We start from the raw sequence: 20379 nt of genomic DNA, 5'->3' as shown, positions 1-20379 counted from the left end.
GGTACAATTGCAAAATTGCTAGTGAGGTTTGCACTGGCAGTTACTTTATTGTGTGTATGATATTAGTGTAACTAATGGGTAATTTTGGTTTTTTTACATCTATAAAGTTTGTAGCTATTTTTAATTAATCAAAAATAGTTACTGGTTTGTCCTTCAGGACAAAATAATCTTCCTTCAGAAGAACTAAGCAAAGGCCACAGAATATAGAGTGTGATTAACATTTCAGAGGTGGCCCATGAGCTGTGATGAGTTTCATTGTTCAAGCTTCGCATACTGGTTTAAAAGAAAATAGAACATCTGGCTACTAGGAATTCTGAATTTTATAACCCTCCTTCCTTCCTCTCTCTCTTTCTCTCCCTCCTTCCCTTTTCAAGCATTGAAAGACTTGGCCTCCTTTTACCTCCACACTGCTGTGGAAAGTCGAAGTGTTGTGAGCTTTGTAGTCATCTGGGATGTGTCTGCTGATGCAGTTGTACCAGTCATCCCTTTCTGAGCAAGAGCTGTGGAATGAAATACAACAGAGCAGTCAATGCCATGCACAATAGGGACTGAAACAAGCTGGTCAGAGGAGAAAAGCTTTACTTTATGAATGCTTGCTTTCTTGCACTATTGCACTGAACTGACAGTTTTTTGACCAGGAACAAAATTGACTGTTGAACATATTCAGCACAATGAGTAGTGTAGCTCCGTGGTTAGGACTGTGACTTAGAAGGAACTAAATGCTCAGAAAATTTTTCAAAGTAGTCTCTGATTTTGCTGTAAGCTGCTCAATCCTAGATCAAACAGGACAATATGAATTGTCTCTTTTTGTCCTGCCTGCTCTAGCTTTTAGGCACTCTATTGCATGTAGCATTGGATTGGTTGCTCAAGGTAAGTGTGTTTCTGCTCATCTCTATAGTGGGATGCTCAGATGATCTGTATATTGGGAAATGAAGAAGCCTGTCATCAATGGTACAGGTGTGAATGCTTTCATTTTCCTCTAGGTCCATCACAGATAACCTCCAGTCTCCTGGCAAGAGGCCAAGACAGCAATTTGGGAAGAAAGTTGTGCATTCCCTGTAGTTGCAGGTACACATGGAGGCCAGTAGTTCTCCAGGTTGGCCCCTAGATGCCCCCTTTGCACAAGGCAAAGGAGTGAACACTTTGCACTTCCCTGCCTGTCCAGCTATCCCCAAAAAGCCAAAGGGCTCTTAGTGCCTGTTCCTTCCCAGATGCATTCACTCTGTTACAGCCATGAGGTGTCCTGCTTGTGTTAGCTGGTTTTTCTGCTCTGACTTCAAACTATGAGCTTCCTGTCCATCTGAAACTCTGCACAGTTCTAGTGGTTTCTAGCCTCAGTCACCGGAGGGAATGTAACTCAGTGTGGTCTCCCTTCCCCAGATCATACCAGCCACTCACATTAAAGCTATCCACTAGACTTGGTTGTAAAATCTAGTAGTGGCATCATTGCCAGCTGCTGTTCAGCTGTGATTTCCTCACACCGCCCTCATGAAGACCACCAAACAAGATGTCTGAGAACAATTTATGTTTTGTGGTCTTAAAAAAAAAAAAGGGCACAAAGAGAGAGGGAGTGCCAGATTTTCTTGATGATCTTTGACTTGGCATCCCTCTGCACCATGAGCATAAGCCCTTGTCTCAAAAACACCAGCCTCTGCAAAATTCAACAAGCCTGGAGCAGAAACTCAGAGCTAGTCCATGTACTGCATATAGGCTAACCTCTGGAAGCCAAGGGGCTATGTCACAGGAGATCATCTCTGTCAAGACACACACTACTAGTCATAGAATCATAGAATGGTTGGGGTTGGAAGCGACCTTAAAGATCATTGTGTTCCAAAGGATCTGCCATGGGCAGAGACACCTTCCACTAGACCATGTTGCTCAGAGCATCCAGCCTGGCTTCATCCAGCCTAGTCACTCCTTATTTCTACCAAAATTACTACCTGTCAAATTACACTTCCTAAGAAATCTGAAGATGTCTGTATCTTCCAGACGAATCATGTTCAGAGCCAGGAGTCCTGGCTTAAACCTTTCTCTTGCTAATTCTTTCTTGGAAATTCTATTCACTTGAGTATTAAGATATGATTAAAACAAAAAACAACCAAAAACCAAAGGAAACCATGGCCTATATAGTGATGTAAATTAAAGCCCCATTGGGAAAGACAGGTAAGAGGGACGGCCTACTATTAAAAGCCTCATATCTAACTGGCCCCTTTAACCTTTTCTCCACTCCATTAAACATCTCTAGGCAATAATTGTGGGTTATTAGCAACTACATGTGGGAATAACATCCATCTGCTGATAAGGTAAATTATGTCAATTGGCACTGGCCCGTTCCTAATTAGGTATTTGACTGGTTGCTTGAAGGCTCAGAGGAATTTTTGCTGAACCTCTGAGGCTCAGAGAAGCTCAGCCTGTGATTCACCATTGCCACATTTGGTCCTTGTGGAATTTTTGGGATGTATCTTTTGTGCTGAGCTATCAGTTATCTATGTTGGCTTATATATTCTTCATTAAACAAATAGAGAGGGTCAAATTGTCACTGCAGTAGGGGACATCCACGGAACACAGAAATTGGACTGAGATGGGATTTTGTTGCAGTGCTACCACTGTCGCTCTAAATTAGCCTTTGAGGAGGTAACATTGCTTTCTCCTAGCGCTCTGGTATTTCATATGAGCACCACATGGTTATCCCTGTGTCCAAGAAGAATATTTTTGAAATGCAAATGAAGATATAAGAGCACTATAAGCCTTTTCCATAAAGGTGCTGTGCTCAGATCTGTTAGCAGCTCCCTGCAAACCAATAACATGTTTCTTCAGGTGAACAAGATATTTTCAGCAGGAAGTGGAAAGATTTTACAGTGCCATCTGCTCATATAACCACGCTGACTTCTGAGCTTTGGTCATCCTTAGTCTACTGCCTTTAGTCCTTGGTGCTCATGCTGTATTTCCTCAGTGCATTCACCTTGTCTCATACCAGTATAAAAGCACTGAGGCTTGTGCTGTGGTTGTTAAGTGGCCTTCAGTGCAGACTTGCACTGTGCAGACTTGGTGTCAGCAGTAAAATATACAGTCTTCAGGGACACTTAAAGCTTTCTGGTACATTTCTGCCTTTGGTGCTTTTTTTGTGAGTGTGGTAGGTTAAGAATGTTGTGCAGTAGGGTTAGGAGAGCATGCTGACCAACTGGTGTATCAGCTCTGCCAGCCAGTACAGAAAGAGAGAGGAAAAAATGTTTGGGGTGACTTCTGGCAAACCAGTCCCAGAATGAGCAGCACAAGGAAGGGAAAGGGAATCTGTCCCAGTTTCCATATGGCTGTTATCAGAAGGGCAACCTTAGTCTCAGGCCCTGGTCCTACCTGCTACCAAATAAACATAGCTCATGGTGGCCTCACATGCTTTGTTTAGGCTAACTAAGCATGGACTTGATATGAGTACAAAAGGCAAAGAAACATCCTAACAATGCAAGCAAAGTGTCCCAAGCTGCTCACTAGGGATGCCAGCTTAGTTGCCTGGCTAATGGGGATGTACAGCAGTTATTTCCCCTCTGCAATACAGAAGAACTGTATACATCCTGCTTTTCTAACTGGCAGGTAACTCAAAATTACTGTGTGTATATTTTAAGGATTGTGATGAGTGCACAGGTCTCAGATATGGTTATGGTTATAAAAGGAAATGGACCAAAAGGCTTTGACAGATAGCTGAGCATGGCCCACAGATGGTAAGTGCTCTGGGAAGGATGAGAGTTCCAAATTCTGATTCTGAATAAGAAAGTGCCCTCCCTGTCTTTTTCTTGCACTGTGTAATTTAGGAAGTCTGCTGTGTTTCCAAGCATTTTGTAGTTGGAGACTGGTGGTGGGAAAGTCAGTGTGTAAAAGCATTGAAGACCTTGTTATTTGGAAGACTTTTAATACTACTGCTAGTGTGCTATGTCTTTTGTAATAAATTACAAAATTAAGCCAGCCACCTCTCTGCTATAGCTGTAGGTAAATTTGCAGGATAGTTTTGGCCTAGAAGCAGGAAAAATACTGATCAGAAGCTGACCTATAATCTCTTTCTGGCATTAGCGTGTAATCCCAGGACGGAGATCTTGACTCCCAGTCGCAGTCAGTACCAGCAGTACACAAATTCATTAGGGAAATTTCTTTTATTAGAAAAACCATGAGCTTGCTAGTAAGGTTTAATTCTGGCTTTGTCATTTAAGCACTATTAAATGCTTTTATATCTGTTGCATGGTATTACCTAATTACTGTTTTCTCCAGAAGTTTTGCAGCCCCAATGGTATGAGGTAACAAAGGAACTTGTAAGAGGGAGATATAACATACTCTTAGTGTTGCAGGGAAAGCGTGTGAAAGATAATGGAAAGTACTCATCAGGTATCTTAGTAACAAACGTTCTTATCTTTCCTTTCACTTTAAGATGTTATCAAGACCCAACTTCTAATCTTTACTGAGTACATTAATTGAATTAGTTGTAGTTTATGAGCCTCACTTTTATAATGACTGTTGATTATGTAATCAAGTACTCAGCCATTGTCTGTCACAATAGCAGATCGATACTGAGTTAAAAAAGAATGAGACACCATTTCAGTCTTGGGTATTGGTTGGACTAATCTAGAGACACAGCTCTAGAATGTAACACCCTCTGCCATGGGAACAATACCTTGCTGACAGGGTTAGGCAATGTTCATCATATTCAATCTTCAGGACGTTTTGGGCTTTTTCTGTCATTGAGCGACTGACCTAGAAACAAATGCCATGAACATGAATGTGGACATGAGTTAAACTGTCTATAACCAGTACACCATACAAGTCTCAATGCATACGGATCTATGATGTCCCAGCCATCTTTGTCATATTTCAATGCAAAGAGGTGGGCAGGTAGGGGTTTTTTGTTTGCTGTATTGCTGGTGTAATGAGGAATGCTCTCTATTTCAATTGGTGCTAAAGGAAAGAAATAATTTAATCCAGCCTATAAAGATAAGGATGAAGTATCTATCGGGGTTCAGTTTTAATGTGACAAGCTTAGGAGATGTTTAGTCTGACAAGTGTCAGAGCATTTTGGAAAAAGTTATGTCTATGCTTGTAATGAACAGAAATCTCTTTCTGACATGCAGACATTCTACAGCAAAGCGCTTCAGTTCAGTGAATGCCTGTCTGCAGCAAGGCTCTTTAGGAGCAAAAAAACCCAACAAACTTAAAAGCTACAGCTCATCTAAAATCTTTTCCCTGCCATCTACTGTATTAGTTGCCTGGTAATAGCAGCAGTCACTGAGGAGAAGCATAGCTTCATGGTTTCATACATTTTTATAAACAAGCATCATTATGCTAGTGACTCAATGTTTCAAATGTACCTCAACAAGTACCTGCTCTGCAACTCCTTTTCACTTAACGGTAGAATGCTTTGGCAATTCCTACACCAGATGGGATCCCTGAGTTAGTTTTAAGCTATCGGGTCCCTGGGGTTATCAGGCTCCCACCTTTTCACAATACCTTAAGTTTCCCCTGTCATTCCCCTGGAATTAATGATTAGTAATTCTCATCTCGCCTGTTTTCTTGATCATCAGACACCTGGCTTGTAATTTCAAATTCTCTTTCACATAAATGCAACTTGGCATATTAGCTATAGAACAGTTATGAAGGTTATTGGCAGGAGGTATGGCTAGGTAAGAAGCAAAGACCCCTCCAGTCCAGTATCTCCTGTTGCACAGGTACTGGTGCCAATGGATGCTTAGGGAAAGAGTGTAAGACAGATGAATTGTGTCTGCAATGTATACATTTTTTGAAGAAGAGACTGTGTTTATATCACTGCACGAAATCGCTCCCAACACACCTTTTCCCCATAAAGTTGGCTAACTGCTTTTCGAACCCATTGATGCTTTTGATTAAAACAGATAAAAGGCACATGAAAACCAGGCTTGTGTAAATTTTGAGTAGCAGGAGTTTAAAACCAGGCAGACTAAGCTCTAGTGAATATGTTGAAGGGAATGATCATGCATTGGCTGGAGATATGAGGAGAGGAATGGACAAAATGGGATAATAAATCTTTTCTGTTTCCAGTTTCATGATCAGATGGTAACTGTGATTTTGGCTTGTATTATTTATGCAGCCTGAATAAGGCTGTCATACTAAGTCATAGACTTATAGATAATCTTTTTATGTTTGTTTTATATTATTCTTCCTTCTGTCTCCTGTAAGAGGCAAGGGAATCCCCTGATAACAGGTCCATTCCCTCTTTCCCCTTGCTGGATATGAGACATAAACCAGCAAAGCACTAACAGCTCACTATAAAACTTTAATTCCAGCCTATAATACAGATGAGGCATTACCTTCATGCCTGACACAGCTAAGGTGTTTTTCAGTCTGTATTTGCCATCCTTCTGGGGATATGTGTACAGCAGAACATCATTCATCTATATGAAAAGAAAGACAAAATCAATAATTTGCAATATGGCTTGTAGGCCTGCCCATTACTCCTGAGGGGCATACCCAGAACAAGCAGTAACTTGGTGAACTGCTGAGACTGTTACTAAAGACAGGCCCAAGCTACACAGCTTAGATCAAGACCTGCATTTCCACAAAACTCTGAGGAGTCTGCATCCAGAACTTTGATTTCTTACCATTTTTGACTGTTGCTAATGGCTAAGCAAGGAGAGAATCAGCTCTTTTTCATCCAGCATGGCTGAAACAGCTACTTGTTTTAAAGGCAATGACATGTTCAAGTTGGGAAGGCAGCTTTTGCATTTACTACCTGGCAATACCAACTAACTGCCCCTTGTGAGGGAACTGAAGACCCTGATGATGTCTCCCCTCAGTCTCCTCCAGGCTGAACAGACCAAGTGACCTCAGCTGCTCCTCTTATGGCTTTCCCTTAAGGCCCTTCACCATCTTCCTTGCCCTCCTTTGGATGCTCTCTAAGAGCTTAATATCTTTCTTATATTGCAGTGACCAAAACTGCTCCAATATTGGGCGAGGCCACCCCAGGGCAGAGCAGAGCGGGACAATCCCCTCCCTGGCCCGGCCAGGGATGCTGGGCCTGATGCCCCCAGGACAGGGTTGGCCCTCCTGGCTGCGAGGGCACTGCTGACTCAGGGCCAACTGGCCACCCACCAGGACCCCCAGGGCCCTTTCCAGGCACTGCTTTCTGGCCTCTCATTCCCAGTCTGTCCGTCTGGGACGGTTGCCTCATCCCAGGTGCAGAATCCGGCACTTCCCCTTGTTGAACTTCCTATGGTTGATGATTCCCAACCCTCTGATCTGTTGGGGTCTCTCTGCAGGGCCTCCCTGCCTTCAAGGGACTCAACAGCTCCTCCCAGTTTTGTATCATCTGCAAACTTGCTATTATCCCTTCCAGTCCTGCATCCAAGTCATTGATGAAGATGTTGAAGAGCGCAGGGCCTAAGATGGAGCCCTGCAGCACTTGGGCACTAAGCCTGAGCAAGTGAACTCCTAAGAGAGATTTTCAGGATTCTGACATAATCTGTTATGGGGTTTCTTGAACAGCAAACTCCATTTATTTTATGTATTGTAAAACTTACATGTTTCTTCAAAAAGCAGCTTATTCTTTTATTACTGTTGATTAAGAACGACACTGGTGGTGCATACTGTTGTCATGACAGCTCTGGTTAATATTCCAAGATTTTACTAAACATTAATGATGACTTTCCTTTATAACTGCCCATTGGAATTTTTTTCATGCTTCTGTTTTAGTACACCAAAGTATGTAGCAGTGGACTGTGACTTAGAGATCCCACCATCCACAACTTGACACAGTGAAATTATGACAAATATTTCAAAGCTTGTGAAGCAAGGCATATGTAATTATGAAGAAACAGAGGGTTTGCACTCGCTGCTGTCTCCTTTGCCACATCTACAGAAGAGACCTGAGTGGTGACCATATGATTGGTATGGACAGAACTACTGTCAATACCAGTGGTTTCATGCATCCTCCTGCTTCACACTGCACACTGTTCCCTGAAGCAGTGAGGACTGGGCCATAATAAAAGCTGATCTTGGTGCCTCTCAGGAATCTGCAGTAGAAGAGATGGACTGCCAAAATCCTCAAGGGAGTTCCCACAAGTCTTTGGGCTTCAGACTCATTTCCTGTTTGCCGGAATACTTTTGAATAATTGAGATCCCTAGACTGCTCAGACTTTGATATTGGAGGACATATTCTTATTCTGCATTGCTGCATACACACACACGGTCCCCCAAATAACAGTTGACAACACAGAGAAAGAAGGATGCACATGTTCTTTAATTCCCTTTTTTTCTGTTACTACTTTTTTTATAACTCCCTCTGTTGTGACAGGTACCCAGTAACATTAGAAGTAAGTGCAAGTTTTCTAACCTACAGTATCCAAATTTATTGATCCAAACAAGTTTATGCCCTGCTGAACTGCTGGCATCCATAGGTAATGTACTTTCTGTCTAAAAGTTTCTACCATGTGTTTGGTTTTTCTGAATGTTTTAAAGGCTAGTTCATTAAGAACCCTGTGTTCTTCTATTCAAGTCTGAGTTAAACATACCCCGAGTGTCAGTGGAGCAGCCTGAATATGTGCTGGAGCTGCGTTTTCCAAGCTCTGACTCCAAAGCCTCCTATACTCCAGCCCTGCCAGCTAGAGCATTTAAGAGTCTCCCATTTGATAGCAGCTTCCTGCATCCCACTTGCAACACAAGCAGCCTTTGTAGAGAAATTCTTAGAAGAGTGAGATAAGAGACAGTGTCTGAGTTGCAAAGTTGCCCATACTGTGCTGCACAGAGGCCCCAGCATCCTTGTAAACAGAGACTGGACTCAGGAAACAGATGCACAGCAAAACTCACCAAACATCCTGCCAGGAAACACCAGATTCAACAATACCATCAGCCAGCACAAAACAGACAGCTCAACTGACCTTACACACACCATACAGCCACAGAAACACAGGTTCATCAGCTGACATGTGAAGCATCAAAACCAAAGTCTATTCTGAAAGATTCGGTTTTTTATTAATACATAAACCTGAGTTTTGCCAGTGGCTTCGGAGGATTATGATATGGTCCTTACCAGATAAAGGCTTTAAATAAATATGAGTTTTAAGAGACAGTGTTTAGGAGATTATTCTAGCCTTGGGGTTTTGAAATGGGTTTTTCATCTACAGTGTCTCCAGGTATCAGAATCAAGACAGCATGTGGGTTGTGGGTTGGGGTAGATGCACTGGTAGAGGGAAGGATATTTTTATGCAGGCCTGGCCTGTTAGAAAAAGGTGTTGGCAGTGATGGTTGGCAGGGACTTACAACCGATGCAGTAAACGTGCTATATGCCAAGATGAAAATACAGTTAATATAGCTATGCAGTAGTCAAGGCAGTATGTGAGTGTGGCACAACTGGAGGGCTGTACAGCCCATATTCCTGTATGCAGGACCAATGGGACATGTGAAAGGACTACAAGCCCTGTTAGCAACAGGAACTGACTCACCACATCACTGCTGATGGTTACATGACTTGAAGCCTGAAAGTTTCTGCCAGGGTTCAGGGCTGCATAAGTGTATAGGAAGATATAAGATAGTAAAATTTAAATCTTACCAAGAACAAATGCCGAGGGTGCCTGTTTTTGCCAGAAACTTTCATCAGTGTTCCCTCTTTAACAAAGATCTGAAGGAGAAAACAACAGATTGTAATCCTGAGACTCCTTATTCTAAATCTTACTGACAAAAGAGAATATTCCTCCTGGGGAAAGAGCTACTCCAACCACATTCATCAGCACAGGAGGAGATAGATAACCTCCACACCTGTTTCTAGCATTACTCCTTATGATCTGGTTTAATCTTTGCCTGGATTAGCCCTGCTGCCCTCCATGACTTGCATTTGTGTCAGTACAAAATGGGTTGGAAGCCCACTTGTCCTCAGCCCACTGTTTCTGCACTGTGGACTGTGCTCCAAGGTGAGTGTGACAGATTGCAAAGCTAACACATAATGGGCTTTAGAAAAGAATTCTTGTCTTTAAAATTCTCAAAAATAGACATACCAAAGAGAAAAGTTGAAATCTTCAGTTTCAGCATTCTACATCCACCTAACTATACCTGCATACATAATCTGTACATGTTTGCAAGCACAATACTTTGTCGGTCCATCTTGTTACTGTATATGTAGGTAGGACTGCATATGTAGGCAGCTAAACCAGCACACTAGAATTTGATTGCAGTAACATTTGAAAAGGTCTGGCATAACTGAATTACATCAGTGGATCAACAATCATCTATTCTTTTCAGATGAAGAACAGAATCTGGTGTAGTTTTCCACTCAAGGACAGTTTATAATCAGAGGCCAATCCCACAAATTCTGTATGCTGAGCTTTGCAGAATTTGCCAAAGCATTACCTGGTAAGGGCAAGTGAGGATACCTTCTTAGAGAGAAAAACAGAGGTTGACTGCAGTATTTGTAGTATTTGGCTGATGAGGATTCTTATGCTATGAGTATGCATGCCTAGAAAATTGCTTCATGAGTTTTGCTAAATATGTTGCTGGACTTAAGGGAAATTCAGAGTTGCAGAATTCAAGAAAGAAATCTTTTGAAGTGTAGAGGCAGGTTGGGACTGAGGAAACTGGACAGGTTTGAAAGCCAGAAGAAGAAATTTGCATTTGATGTGGCTGACAAGACAGAGCTGTACATTCTCTCACATTTCAGTCGATGTGTTGCTTAAAAACGATGACTTGCATTAAAAGCACCACAGGGGAATGGTGAAAGTAAAAATATGAAAACAAATTATTTCCCCTGATTTTAAATCTTACCCAGCCATATAAAACTCTGAGCCTTTTCAAGCTGTAAGCAATTCCTGCTAGTGTTGCAGCCTTTTGACACGAGTATATAAGGAGGAAAAGAGCAGTTCCATCAAAATACACTACACTTGGGGTGACTGAGAACAGCTGGAGTGAAAAATCAAATGGCTGCTCTGTGTAAATGCAGAGACAATGCATGTCTTTCCCAGCCTGAGGCTCTCTTTGTGCACTGCCAGAGTGATGGCTTTTTACACAAACCAGTGCTCCAACTCTTATCACAGTAGCTCAGTAAACAACACCTGTAGAGGCCTGAAATCTAGCCATCCACACAACTGGAGATATAGCTGGCCAGAAACAATGCCCTTATCAGCATAGGTCTGCCTGCAGTACTCACCCTTCCTGGCTGGAGGAGGCCGCTCTGCCCTCTCACACTGTGCTCGATGTGTACCAGCTTCTGCAGGTTTTCCTGGGGGAGAGAAATAGCATTTAGAAGACCACATGGAGAGTGAGTTTAGACAAGCAGGCAAACCTTCCCTCACCCCTCCTCACCATTTTATTTCTTTAAAACTGATATTACAGAATTAGGTTTCAGAGAGAACTGAGACCAAGTATTTTATGCCCAGAAAGTCTTCCTCCGGTTTTCAAATTTTATTAAACCTCATCACAGAATCATAGAATCACCAGCATTCAATTTGCTGTGGCCTTCTATAGTTCTGTTACCTCTGATCTCTCAGTTCACCTTCCAAAGGGCCTGCTAACTTCATACAGTACTTATACATTGGCTTCTTTGCTGACTTTTTGGCTCCGGGAACTAATAAACTAGAAGCAGAGGCAAAGTGCAGTATCTGCCCCAAAGGCTTGTGCATTAGGGCCATGACACAGATAATCCAAAGGAGGCTTTGATACTATAAGACTGTTGCTATGATTATCTGGAGGTTTATATTCTGTGATAATGAATTAATACCTTTGCAATAGGGGATTTAGAAGGTAAACTAGTAAGCAGGCAATGAAGCTGCATCTCTGTTTTGATGCTTTGCAAAAATCATGAAGTATGATCAAACTCTGATATTATTAACTGTTTACCTGACCTTAAAGCACAGTCATTCAGTGCATGCTGGCACGAGGCACGAACTTATCTATGAGGACGGTAAATAAGATTAATCTAGAAAAGCCTGTGTTCTCATTAAAAAACAAAAAATGCTATCAGGTGAATATATAAGACAAAAGAAGAAGGCATATCTGTACTTTTGCAATATTGCTAGTCTTTTCAGATCTCCTTCCATTTTGCAGGTGAGGCTGTTAAAACAGGCTTGTGCATAGCATTCAGCTGTGGTTTTTATCTGATCAGAACAGTAGAATGGGCTGCCCAGCAGCAATGAGTCATTGCTGGAATATGCCTAAAAGGTAGGACTCTCCTGTCTAAATTAGCCGGTGTATCCCAAACCCTCACTTATGCACCCAGATAAACTGCAGGTTAAGGATCATATTTGACACAGCATCATGAACTGACAAGCCTTTGAGTACAGATTTCTGCTACACAGGTAATGGTCTGTTTTCCTTTGCTCCATTGACTGGCATTAAGATACCACTGGGATTAGTTAGAGTTGATTAGATCATACAGTGTATCTGCCTGATACAAATCAGTGCTGTCTACAGAATCAGCTAATTAAGAAAGCTATCACAGATACCAGAAGGAGCATATCCATATCAACATGATGGTATGTCAAGGCTAATTTACCTGGATTTCAGCTAACACAATTAATGTACCTATCTCAGCTTGCTTTTAAGATAAGCCTGAAATGCCTCCATATGTTACTGCCCTGGTGAAATATTACATTTGTTTAGCATGATAGTAAGTTTAGTTCTTAATCAGTAACTGCATATCAAATATATGCAAACACCTACAAGGCTTGACCAGCACAGGGCTGCATTGTTCCCATCCAGTATAACTCACAGTTGATACATTTTCAAGAATTTCAGGTGTCAAGTATCTCTTTTGAAATGCAGGAAGCAACAAATGGAATTTTTCAGGTCGCTTTTAAAATACTACAGGCCAACAAAATGGAAACAACATAAAAATTAATAGCACAGGAAATATCAGGGATCGTGGGACAGCAGATATTTGCAAAGGACTTTCCCATCACTAAAGGGTATTTTAGCCCTGGCAAAAGTTGTCAAATTGACAGCTTCCACAGTGCAAACCTGATCTTCATCCACAGAAAAGGCAGTGCCCTCCTATGAGCACGCTCGTGCCAACACTAGTACTACTCATTTGGGTTTCTACACGAGTGAGAGGAGAAGTCGCTGCAGCTCAGCTTTTCTCAGGACTGCTGGCAGAGATGCCTGCTGAAATGCTGATGATTGCAAAATGGACACGTGTTCACCAGGAAACAGACAGAGAAGTATCAAACTCTTTTCCTAAAGAAAGTCAAACAGCCATCACATGTGAAGGACAGTGGTTTATCTGGGAATGTGGGCAGCTGGGGGGGTATAGTTTCCCTACAGTTCGCCTAAATTCCCTGTCTATATATTTTTCTTCATCGCCCTTAAAACTATCATCATTCTCCTTTCAAAGATGCTTCACAAGCTACAATTAAAAAATAAAAGCAGAGCTCCACCCAGCTAATACTGCAGATGTGGGTGGCTGAAATCCTTCTCTGGCCATTTTAGCAGTGAACTTGTTATCATTATGTCTATGCAGGAAGACCACCTCCCCAAGGAATTCACCAGCTGTTAATAGCAACAATGATTTATAGCTCCTAGCATCGCAGGGCCTCTAACAGATCAGTAGACGTTCAGTGAGCAATACAAACTCTGCTTAGTTCATCTCCTGGAGTTACAGATAGACATAATGCTCTCAGTGATGGTGGGCCTTACGCCTCTGTTTGCACATCTGTAAATTGCAAGTAATATTTTCCTACCTGATGAAAATGCTGTGGAGATAGTTATTGTCATAATGTGCCTGAAAATCCTGGGTTAATAGTTCCCAGAGACAAACGGCTACAGTGTTATTATCATAAAACAAAAAAAGCTAATAATGAGTCATTTATATTCATTTGTATTCATTAATATTCTGTGTTTATATTCAATGCTCCTGTCAGATTTTCAGAGTGTAGTTTGATGAGCTGGTATATGGCAGCAGCAATCTTCCTCCTTCCCAGTACATGCCAAGTCTAAATTATTGCTTAGAACTTTAACCAAATGCACAACAAGTTATTAACACCCTAAATTGACTGACATTGTTCAGTTTCTTCTGTAATTAGAGTAATTATTTGCCTTTTTTTTTTTTTAAATCTGAAAGAAAGAAAAGAAGTGCTGGCTGTCTAGAAATAGAACCCTGAAAATTCCCACCTGTTCCTTTATTGCTTTGCATAGCATTTCAGTAACCCCAAGAGAGAAACAAAATTGTGCTGCTGGCTATGGTGTCTTACATCTTGCACAGCTGCACTGAAGGGCATAGACCTATTTCATATCTGCAATACTGTAACCCAGATCTGTATAAGCCTTTGAGTTTCACCATGGAGGAGGATTCAGAATTTAGCGGAGATACATATTCACTAGAGCAGATGTCCAACAGTACTGATCAGGAGAGCTCATGGTAGGACTCACCGCCTGGAGCATGCTGTCATTGGCTCGGTCCGTGATTTCAGAAACAATGAATAAGGCAGCTGAGGAGTTAAGCAAAACGAACACCACATATCACATAAAAGGGTAAGGGAACAGCCGAAATCCCTTCTGTTTGCAAGGGCATCCTTAAAAAAAAAAAAGCTCAAGCTCCTTTGATTTCTTTGGCACCTTTGTAATGCAACTGCGCAGAAAATCTGACACGGCACACAGTGCTGTCCTCCCTTCCTCCCTTCATCATTCCCTTCTCTCAAACTGCATCATACTTGTGCTGACCCAGAGAGCTTATGAGGTCCCTTTTAAGCACCTAGTGTGGCACAAAATCTTGCAATGTTTTCTAGTTGCAGATTTTTGGCAACTGGAGCTTGTGGTAGGGAGAGATGTACAGTTTAAGGTGTACCTTTTACTGCTGAGGGAGAGGACATGGCATTCCTTTCAGAGAGAAATGTGTATGAAGTGGTGACATGAATTAAATCCTGGATTCTCTGCTGACGAACAACCTGGAATAGGGTATGTTTGCTGGCCCTGAGAGCAGTGGCATAACATGGCTTGGGTCTTTATTTCACATCCCTTCCGTTGTGAAACAGGGCTTCCTATCAAACCTGGGAGCATGCTAACCATTGCTGGCCAGAAATGGGACAAGCATGTGCTAAACACAAACAAGACAGGCAATTGTGGCCAGAGGGCTTGAGGGTCCACCTTGGTGTTATTTAAATTACTAGTATAGCTGTACTTCTACTGTCAATGACTAGGGTCCTAAATCTTGCATGAGTCTCTACTCTTGGTCAGAACAGACTGACTGAATTTCAGACAGCCGCAGACATTATTCCTATGACTTGGTTTGGATTTACACTCAGTGTAAGAGAAGTGAACTAGTTTCATTAATACAATGTTATTGCTGCTTACTCCAGCCTGGAAACTACTCCCACAAAGGCCACAGCTAAACCTTGCTTTGACTTCAGTGGGAGTAAGAGGCTTCTGTTTTATCTGTCTCATGTGTTGGAAAGGATGATGTTAGCAGTTGAACATCTGGATTTGTTCTTGATTATGCAGAACTGATTTTTATGTAATGTCTTTCAAGTTTATGTAGGCTTAAGGAATCCAGAATAGAGATACACGATTCAAATCTCCCGGGTTTCTCCAAAGTTCACAGAGCATAGCAGGCACACCATAGATAACAGTACAAAAACAAGCAGGTGGAGCCATCCCAGTTCACTTTACAATGACCAGGCAAGATATGGAGAAAGCCAAAGAGGACTAGGATTTCCTCGATGACTGGGCCAGAACTACAGTATCTGCACCATGCCTGTATAGATGATATTTTCTTCTTCCATAAGTTCCATCATGTAAAAACCATAGGAAGCCCACATTTCAATGAAAAAAGGGTTCTTGTCCTAAATAACTTGTCTAGATTAGTAATGAGTTCTTACAGATCTTACATTTAACCTACTAACACAAAATGTTCAAAATAATCATATACTACCAGTGTAGGTCTTGTGCCTCTTTACAAGCAGCATTTTTGTTCTACCCATTTCATTTTACCTTGTGTGGCTTCATACTCTGTAGAATCAGGACAAAGATTATTCAAGTAATCTGTAGAAAATAATCCAACAAACACAGACATCCAATAATCAGAATACAGATTGACATAATTTGTAGTGCTGTTAGCTAAAACATAAAATCCTAATCACAGAATCCTAGAATGGTTTGGATTGGAAGGGACCTTAAGGATCACCTGGTTCCAACCCCCCTGCCATGGGCAGGCACACCTTCCACTAGCCCACGTTGCTCCAAGCCCTGTCCAACCTGGCCTTGGACACTTCCAGGGATGTCCGACATTATTTTGTTGCCAAATAATTAAGTGTATATAGCCTCTTTCCAAAGAAAAACTCATCTTTGACTGCATTCTACTTTGAGAATCAATGCAAGACCACTGATACAGATTTGAACTCCTCATATAATTTGGCAGGTATAAATGAATAAACAGTGACAATGTTTCTCAGTCTGGAGAATTGCTGAGTAGCACCACTTTACAAATATTTGTTCTTCTAATGAATTCTGTTTTCCTATCTGAATGAATGCTATATTTATAGTTATAATAAATAAATCATATGCTTTTTATGGGCACAGGAAGGAGACTCTGGTTCTAGGGTTCAAATGATTACTACCAAACTCAGTCATATTCTGAAAATAGGTTCTGTAAAACAGATACAATAGGGCTTGGAGTTACAGCAGTTATATTTGCATTATATACAAACCTTTAACCTGTCTGGACTACTTTTCTTGGATCATATGCCTGTTCTGTGTCTGCATCTTTATGCTTTTAAAGAATGTAGTATGTGAGTGCCACAGCTCTAAAAGCCTAATCTAGAAATACCTCATTCTTATCTTGCTGATGAATCCAGACTCCTGAATTCTGCACCCAAGTAGACCTCTGTGCTGATAATGGTGCTGTGCATGGATGTCTGTTCCCTTGAATGCCCTATCCATACACGTTTCTCTTTCTAGTACTGTGCCCTCCCTGGCATCCTGAACTTTACCTGGCTTTTACCTGCATTCTGGAGAGCATCTGCCTGTACTCAGGAAGGCAGGAAGGGGTTGTGCAGTGTCATCAGGCAATATTTAGTGTTCCTTTTCACTGCTGTAAACCCTGTTCTTAGCTATGGATTGAGTGGGCAAGTCCTTTTGGCTGTGGTGCATTAATTGGCAAGCAATATCCTAATAACTACCAGCCTTATCTGGTAGAAACAGCCAGTTATGAACACACAAATACACCTGAGAATCTGAAAGACTGCACTGTTCCAGACTCCCTCTGTCCTAACAGGCAAAGAGTGGCTTGGTTTCTTGAGGTGAAGAACTGAAGCAGTAAAACTATTTCCTGTAATATCTTAATCCAGCAGACCTTATCTCACTACACACAAAAGTTTTCATTTTCCCAGTTTGTGTCAGTACCTAGGACAAGGAGAACTTGAAGTTGCTTCAAGCATAGATGAAATCTAATCACTGGAGCTTCACTGAAGCCCTTCCAGCTTTCTTCCAAAATACCATGCTGCGTGTTTGCAATTTATTCTTCTGGACCACAGAAATGGGAAGAGAAAACAGAGGATAGTGGGGGTATTTCTGACGGGGATATGCCAATTTCTTTTACTTTGATGCAGTATTTGTGCACATGCACTACAAACACTGTAAGAATCATGTGAGACTGCTAAGTACTGCAAGCCACAAGTCTGGGAAGTTGCCCTTAATGTAGACACATCCAGAGAGGGAAGCAAGTCAGACAGGAATAAAGTCTTACTATTGGCATCTGGTGTTTGTTTGTATTGCTCGTACTAAAAAAGCAAACCCAGCTGAGAATAATGAGTTGCATCCTTGATCAAAGTGTCTGGAGCACGAAGAAACTGATGTTAATCTATGCTGTCAATAGAGTTTTCATACGGTCACTTTGTTCTGCTGCATTTATAGGAGCCCCTTCTAGTATTCCATGCCCTTCATTGGCTGTATGGGCAGGGTTTATGGCTTCCTTTTTACTGTCCCATGCATAACTCATCTTGCATCTCTCTTCACCCCCTTAAATACATACTCCCAAAGCACTTCTCCATCTTTATGTCTTTGGATCCTTGCTCTTTTGTGTTCTGACTAAATTACTTGACAACACTGGGACTCATTGTTACATTTCATAATTTCCTTCCCCAGCCAGTTCTAAACTTCCCAATTCCCTCTAGGGCCACATTCTGCTTCAGAAAGCCTGTTCCCCTCACAGGCTCAGGCTTGCTAGATTTGCTGTGGCTTGCAGAGAAGGAACACAACCTTCCCCTGGAGAGACTCCAGGTGGGAGTTATACATATGGTCCTGAATGTAAAGGGAAGCTATTACTGTAAATGTAAAATCTGTAAATGTGAATTTGTATCTCTGCCTCCTACAGTGCAGCAAAATTGGACTGGGTTTTTGACTTATCGCTAGCCTTAGGTGTGCCGTACACAGGGCTTAGGGTACAGTACTGAGTGCCACTGCTTTGCTGATGAAGGAGGTGGTACTTGCCACTGTCATACAGGATGCAGTGCAGAGTATCCTTGCTGAGGCCAACTGTCTTCTACTGTCTCTGATAATTGCCCTTGACACAATAAAAAATCAAGCCTGTTTGCTGGCAGTGAGGCTGAACTCTGCCTCTTCTGATTCACAGAAAGAAAAAGCCAAGATGGAATGGCTAAAAGCACCTGACTACACTTTTTTGTGACCTTTCAACATGGCTGTCTTGAAGAAGTGCCTGCCTCTTCCCAGGCTCCCTGACATTTCCTGTATCCTGTACTAAGCATACTGAAGTTCTCAGGAAATCCCACGCTGCTTTAGCTCTATTTTAGCTGTCTTGGCATCAATGTGTAGCACAGTGGAGGCACAGAACATCTTGGCTGTGTTTCCATTGGGTACTTTTGAGAGTGATTTTACTGACCTGTGAGCAGCACACGATACTGGAAGACACGCTGCACCACTTTCAAAAGCTGGTGTTTCACAGTCTGAGGGCTGTCACCAGAGCTCTGCTGTCCTCAGTGGAGGGGAAAGAAAACACAAAGAGCAGGAGAATGTGAGCTCAACACCAAACTATCGTCATAGTTATAGTTATTAACTCTAACACATCCTCAAAGAGCTTGATAAGTTAATAAGTGACTGAGAAACCACTTCACTATGTTTCAACAAAATATACTCACAGATCTGTAAATTCACCAACATACATTCTGTGTGCAAACACAGGGGTATATGGGCAACAGATAACAGAAACAGAAACACATCATGCACAAGTGAACTCACTTCAGTTCTAGCACCAGGATCTGTGAAGACTCTACCCTATGTGTGAATACTGGTGGAGTTGCAGAAAAAAGTATCTTTTGAGTATTCCCCATGGCAAAGCCATGCATTAGTGCAAGTAAAAAAACATGGGAGCCTTACCTCAAACTCCTGCATCATGGTAGCCAGTTGGGAATATTTAAGGCACATTTCATCTAGCAAAGACAAATTCCTGTCAAACTGCACAATGTATGCTGTGTGGTGATTCAGCCTTGATTTTCTGGAGAGAAAAACATCAGCAACTTTCTGGTGTTCCTCCCTACGTCCACAGAAAGAAAAGAAGCAGCAAATAAGTAACTAACTAACTAACTAAATAAAAAGAAGCAGAGTGATACTTCCTTCTCATTGTATTAGACCCCCCGTGGCTCAGCACACTATGCAGCTACTAGGTTAAATGGCAGGAAAGAGGGAGTGCTTCTGTGACAGACTGGACAACAACACGGGCTGCTGTAGAACGGGCACCGTAAGGAGGTGGTCCTTTGGCTGTGCCTCTGCCACAGCAGCACCATGTGTCCATAGCGGCCCCTTCCAGGATACAGCTCCTGCTTCTGTAAACAGACCCTTCAGCTGCTGCAGTGCTTTGAGCAATGTTTGTGGGGGAGAATATGACATCTTCTGTTGTAATACCAGATCTTCAGGTCTCCTTCACTGCCCGCTTCTCAGCACTGCCTCACCACCATCTGTCTCAGATGCACAGTATTGAAATTTTTACTGAGCATGTACAAGGAGAGAACAGAACAAAATCCGAGATCACGAAAGAGAAATCATACTTAATAGAGCAACATGAGTTCCTGGGAATGTCCAGAACAACACGGGTGTCTGGGAGAGCGAAGGCATAGGGAAGGACTTACTGGAAGCTTCAAGCATGCTGGAGATCTGGGACCCTGTATGAGTGCAGATCTGTCACATATGTCATTCTGTTGCGTTGGCACCATTTGCAATACAGTCCTGTTTTACAGAGTAAAACAGAATGCCACAGAATAGTTCTGGACAGAATCTTAGGGCAGTTCCAGTTGTGTCCCTTTTGTCTTAGGGAACATGTAGCATGCTGTTAGAATAGGGCTGTGGCTTCTTTAGAACACAAGTCGTTTTACATCCCAGCTGGAAACACCACTTCTGTTTGTGTTACAAGTGTGTAAATCATAAATCATTGATGACATGGTC

General features: G+C 42.0%; 1 protein-coding gene across 3 annotated transcripts in view; it reads right to left on the bottom strand.

Moving 5' to 3' along the window:
* The window catches only part of FGD5 (FYVE, RhoGEF and PH domain containing 5), an 89371-nt gene that overhangs the window by 11504 nt on the left and 57488 nt on the right, over positions 1 to 20379 (bottom strand). The window contains exons 7-15 of one of the 3 annotated variants that reach the window (XM_032698928.1): positions 19318 to 19474; positions 18824 to 18911; positions 15919 to 15969; positions 14362 to 14420; positions 11147 to 11218; positions 9560 to 9628; positions 6324 to 6407; positions 4658 to 4737; positions 401 to 500 (exon numbers count right to left, since the gene is read on the bottom strand). In XM_032698928.1, coding sequence (XP_032554819.1) covers positions 401 to 500; positions 4658 to 4737; positions 6324 to 6407; positions 9560 to 9628; positions 11147 to 11218; positions 14362 to 14420; positions 15919 to 15969; positions 18824 to 18911; positions 19318 to 19474 — 760 coding nt within the window. The remainder of the gene's footprint in view (positions 1 to 400; positions 501 to 4657; positions 4738 to 6323; positions 6408 to 9559; positions 9629 to 11146; positions 11219 to 14361; positions 14421 to 15918; positions 15970 to 18823; positions 18912 to 19317; positions 19475 to 20379) is intronic. The other 2 variants (XM_032698929.1, XM_032698930.1) reach the window with 2 other exon arrangements.

Source organism: Chiroxiphia lanceolata, chromosome 11 (assembly GCF_009829145.1).
Source record: "Chiroxiphia lanceolata isolate bChiLan1 chromosome 11, bChiLan1.pri, whole genome shotgun sequence".
NCBI classification, from domain to species: Eukaryota; Metazoa; Chordata; class Aves; order Passeriformes; family Pipridae; genus Chiroxiphia; species Chiroxiphia lanceolata.
This window is presented reverse-complemented; position numbering and strand designations above follow the sequence as displayed.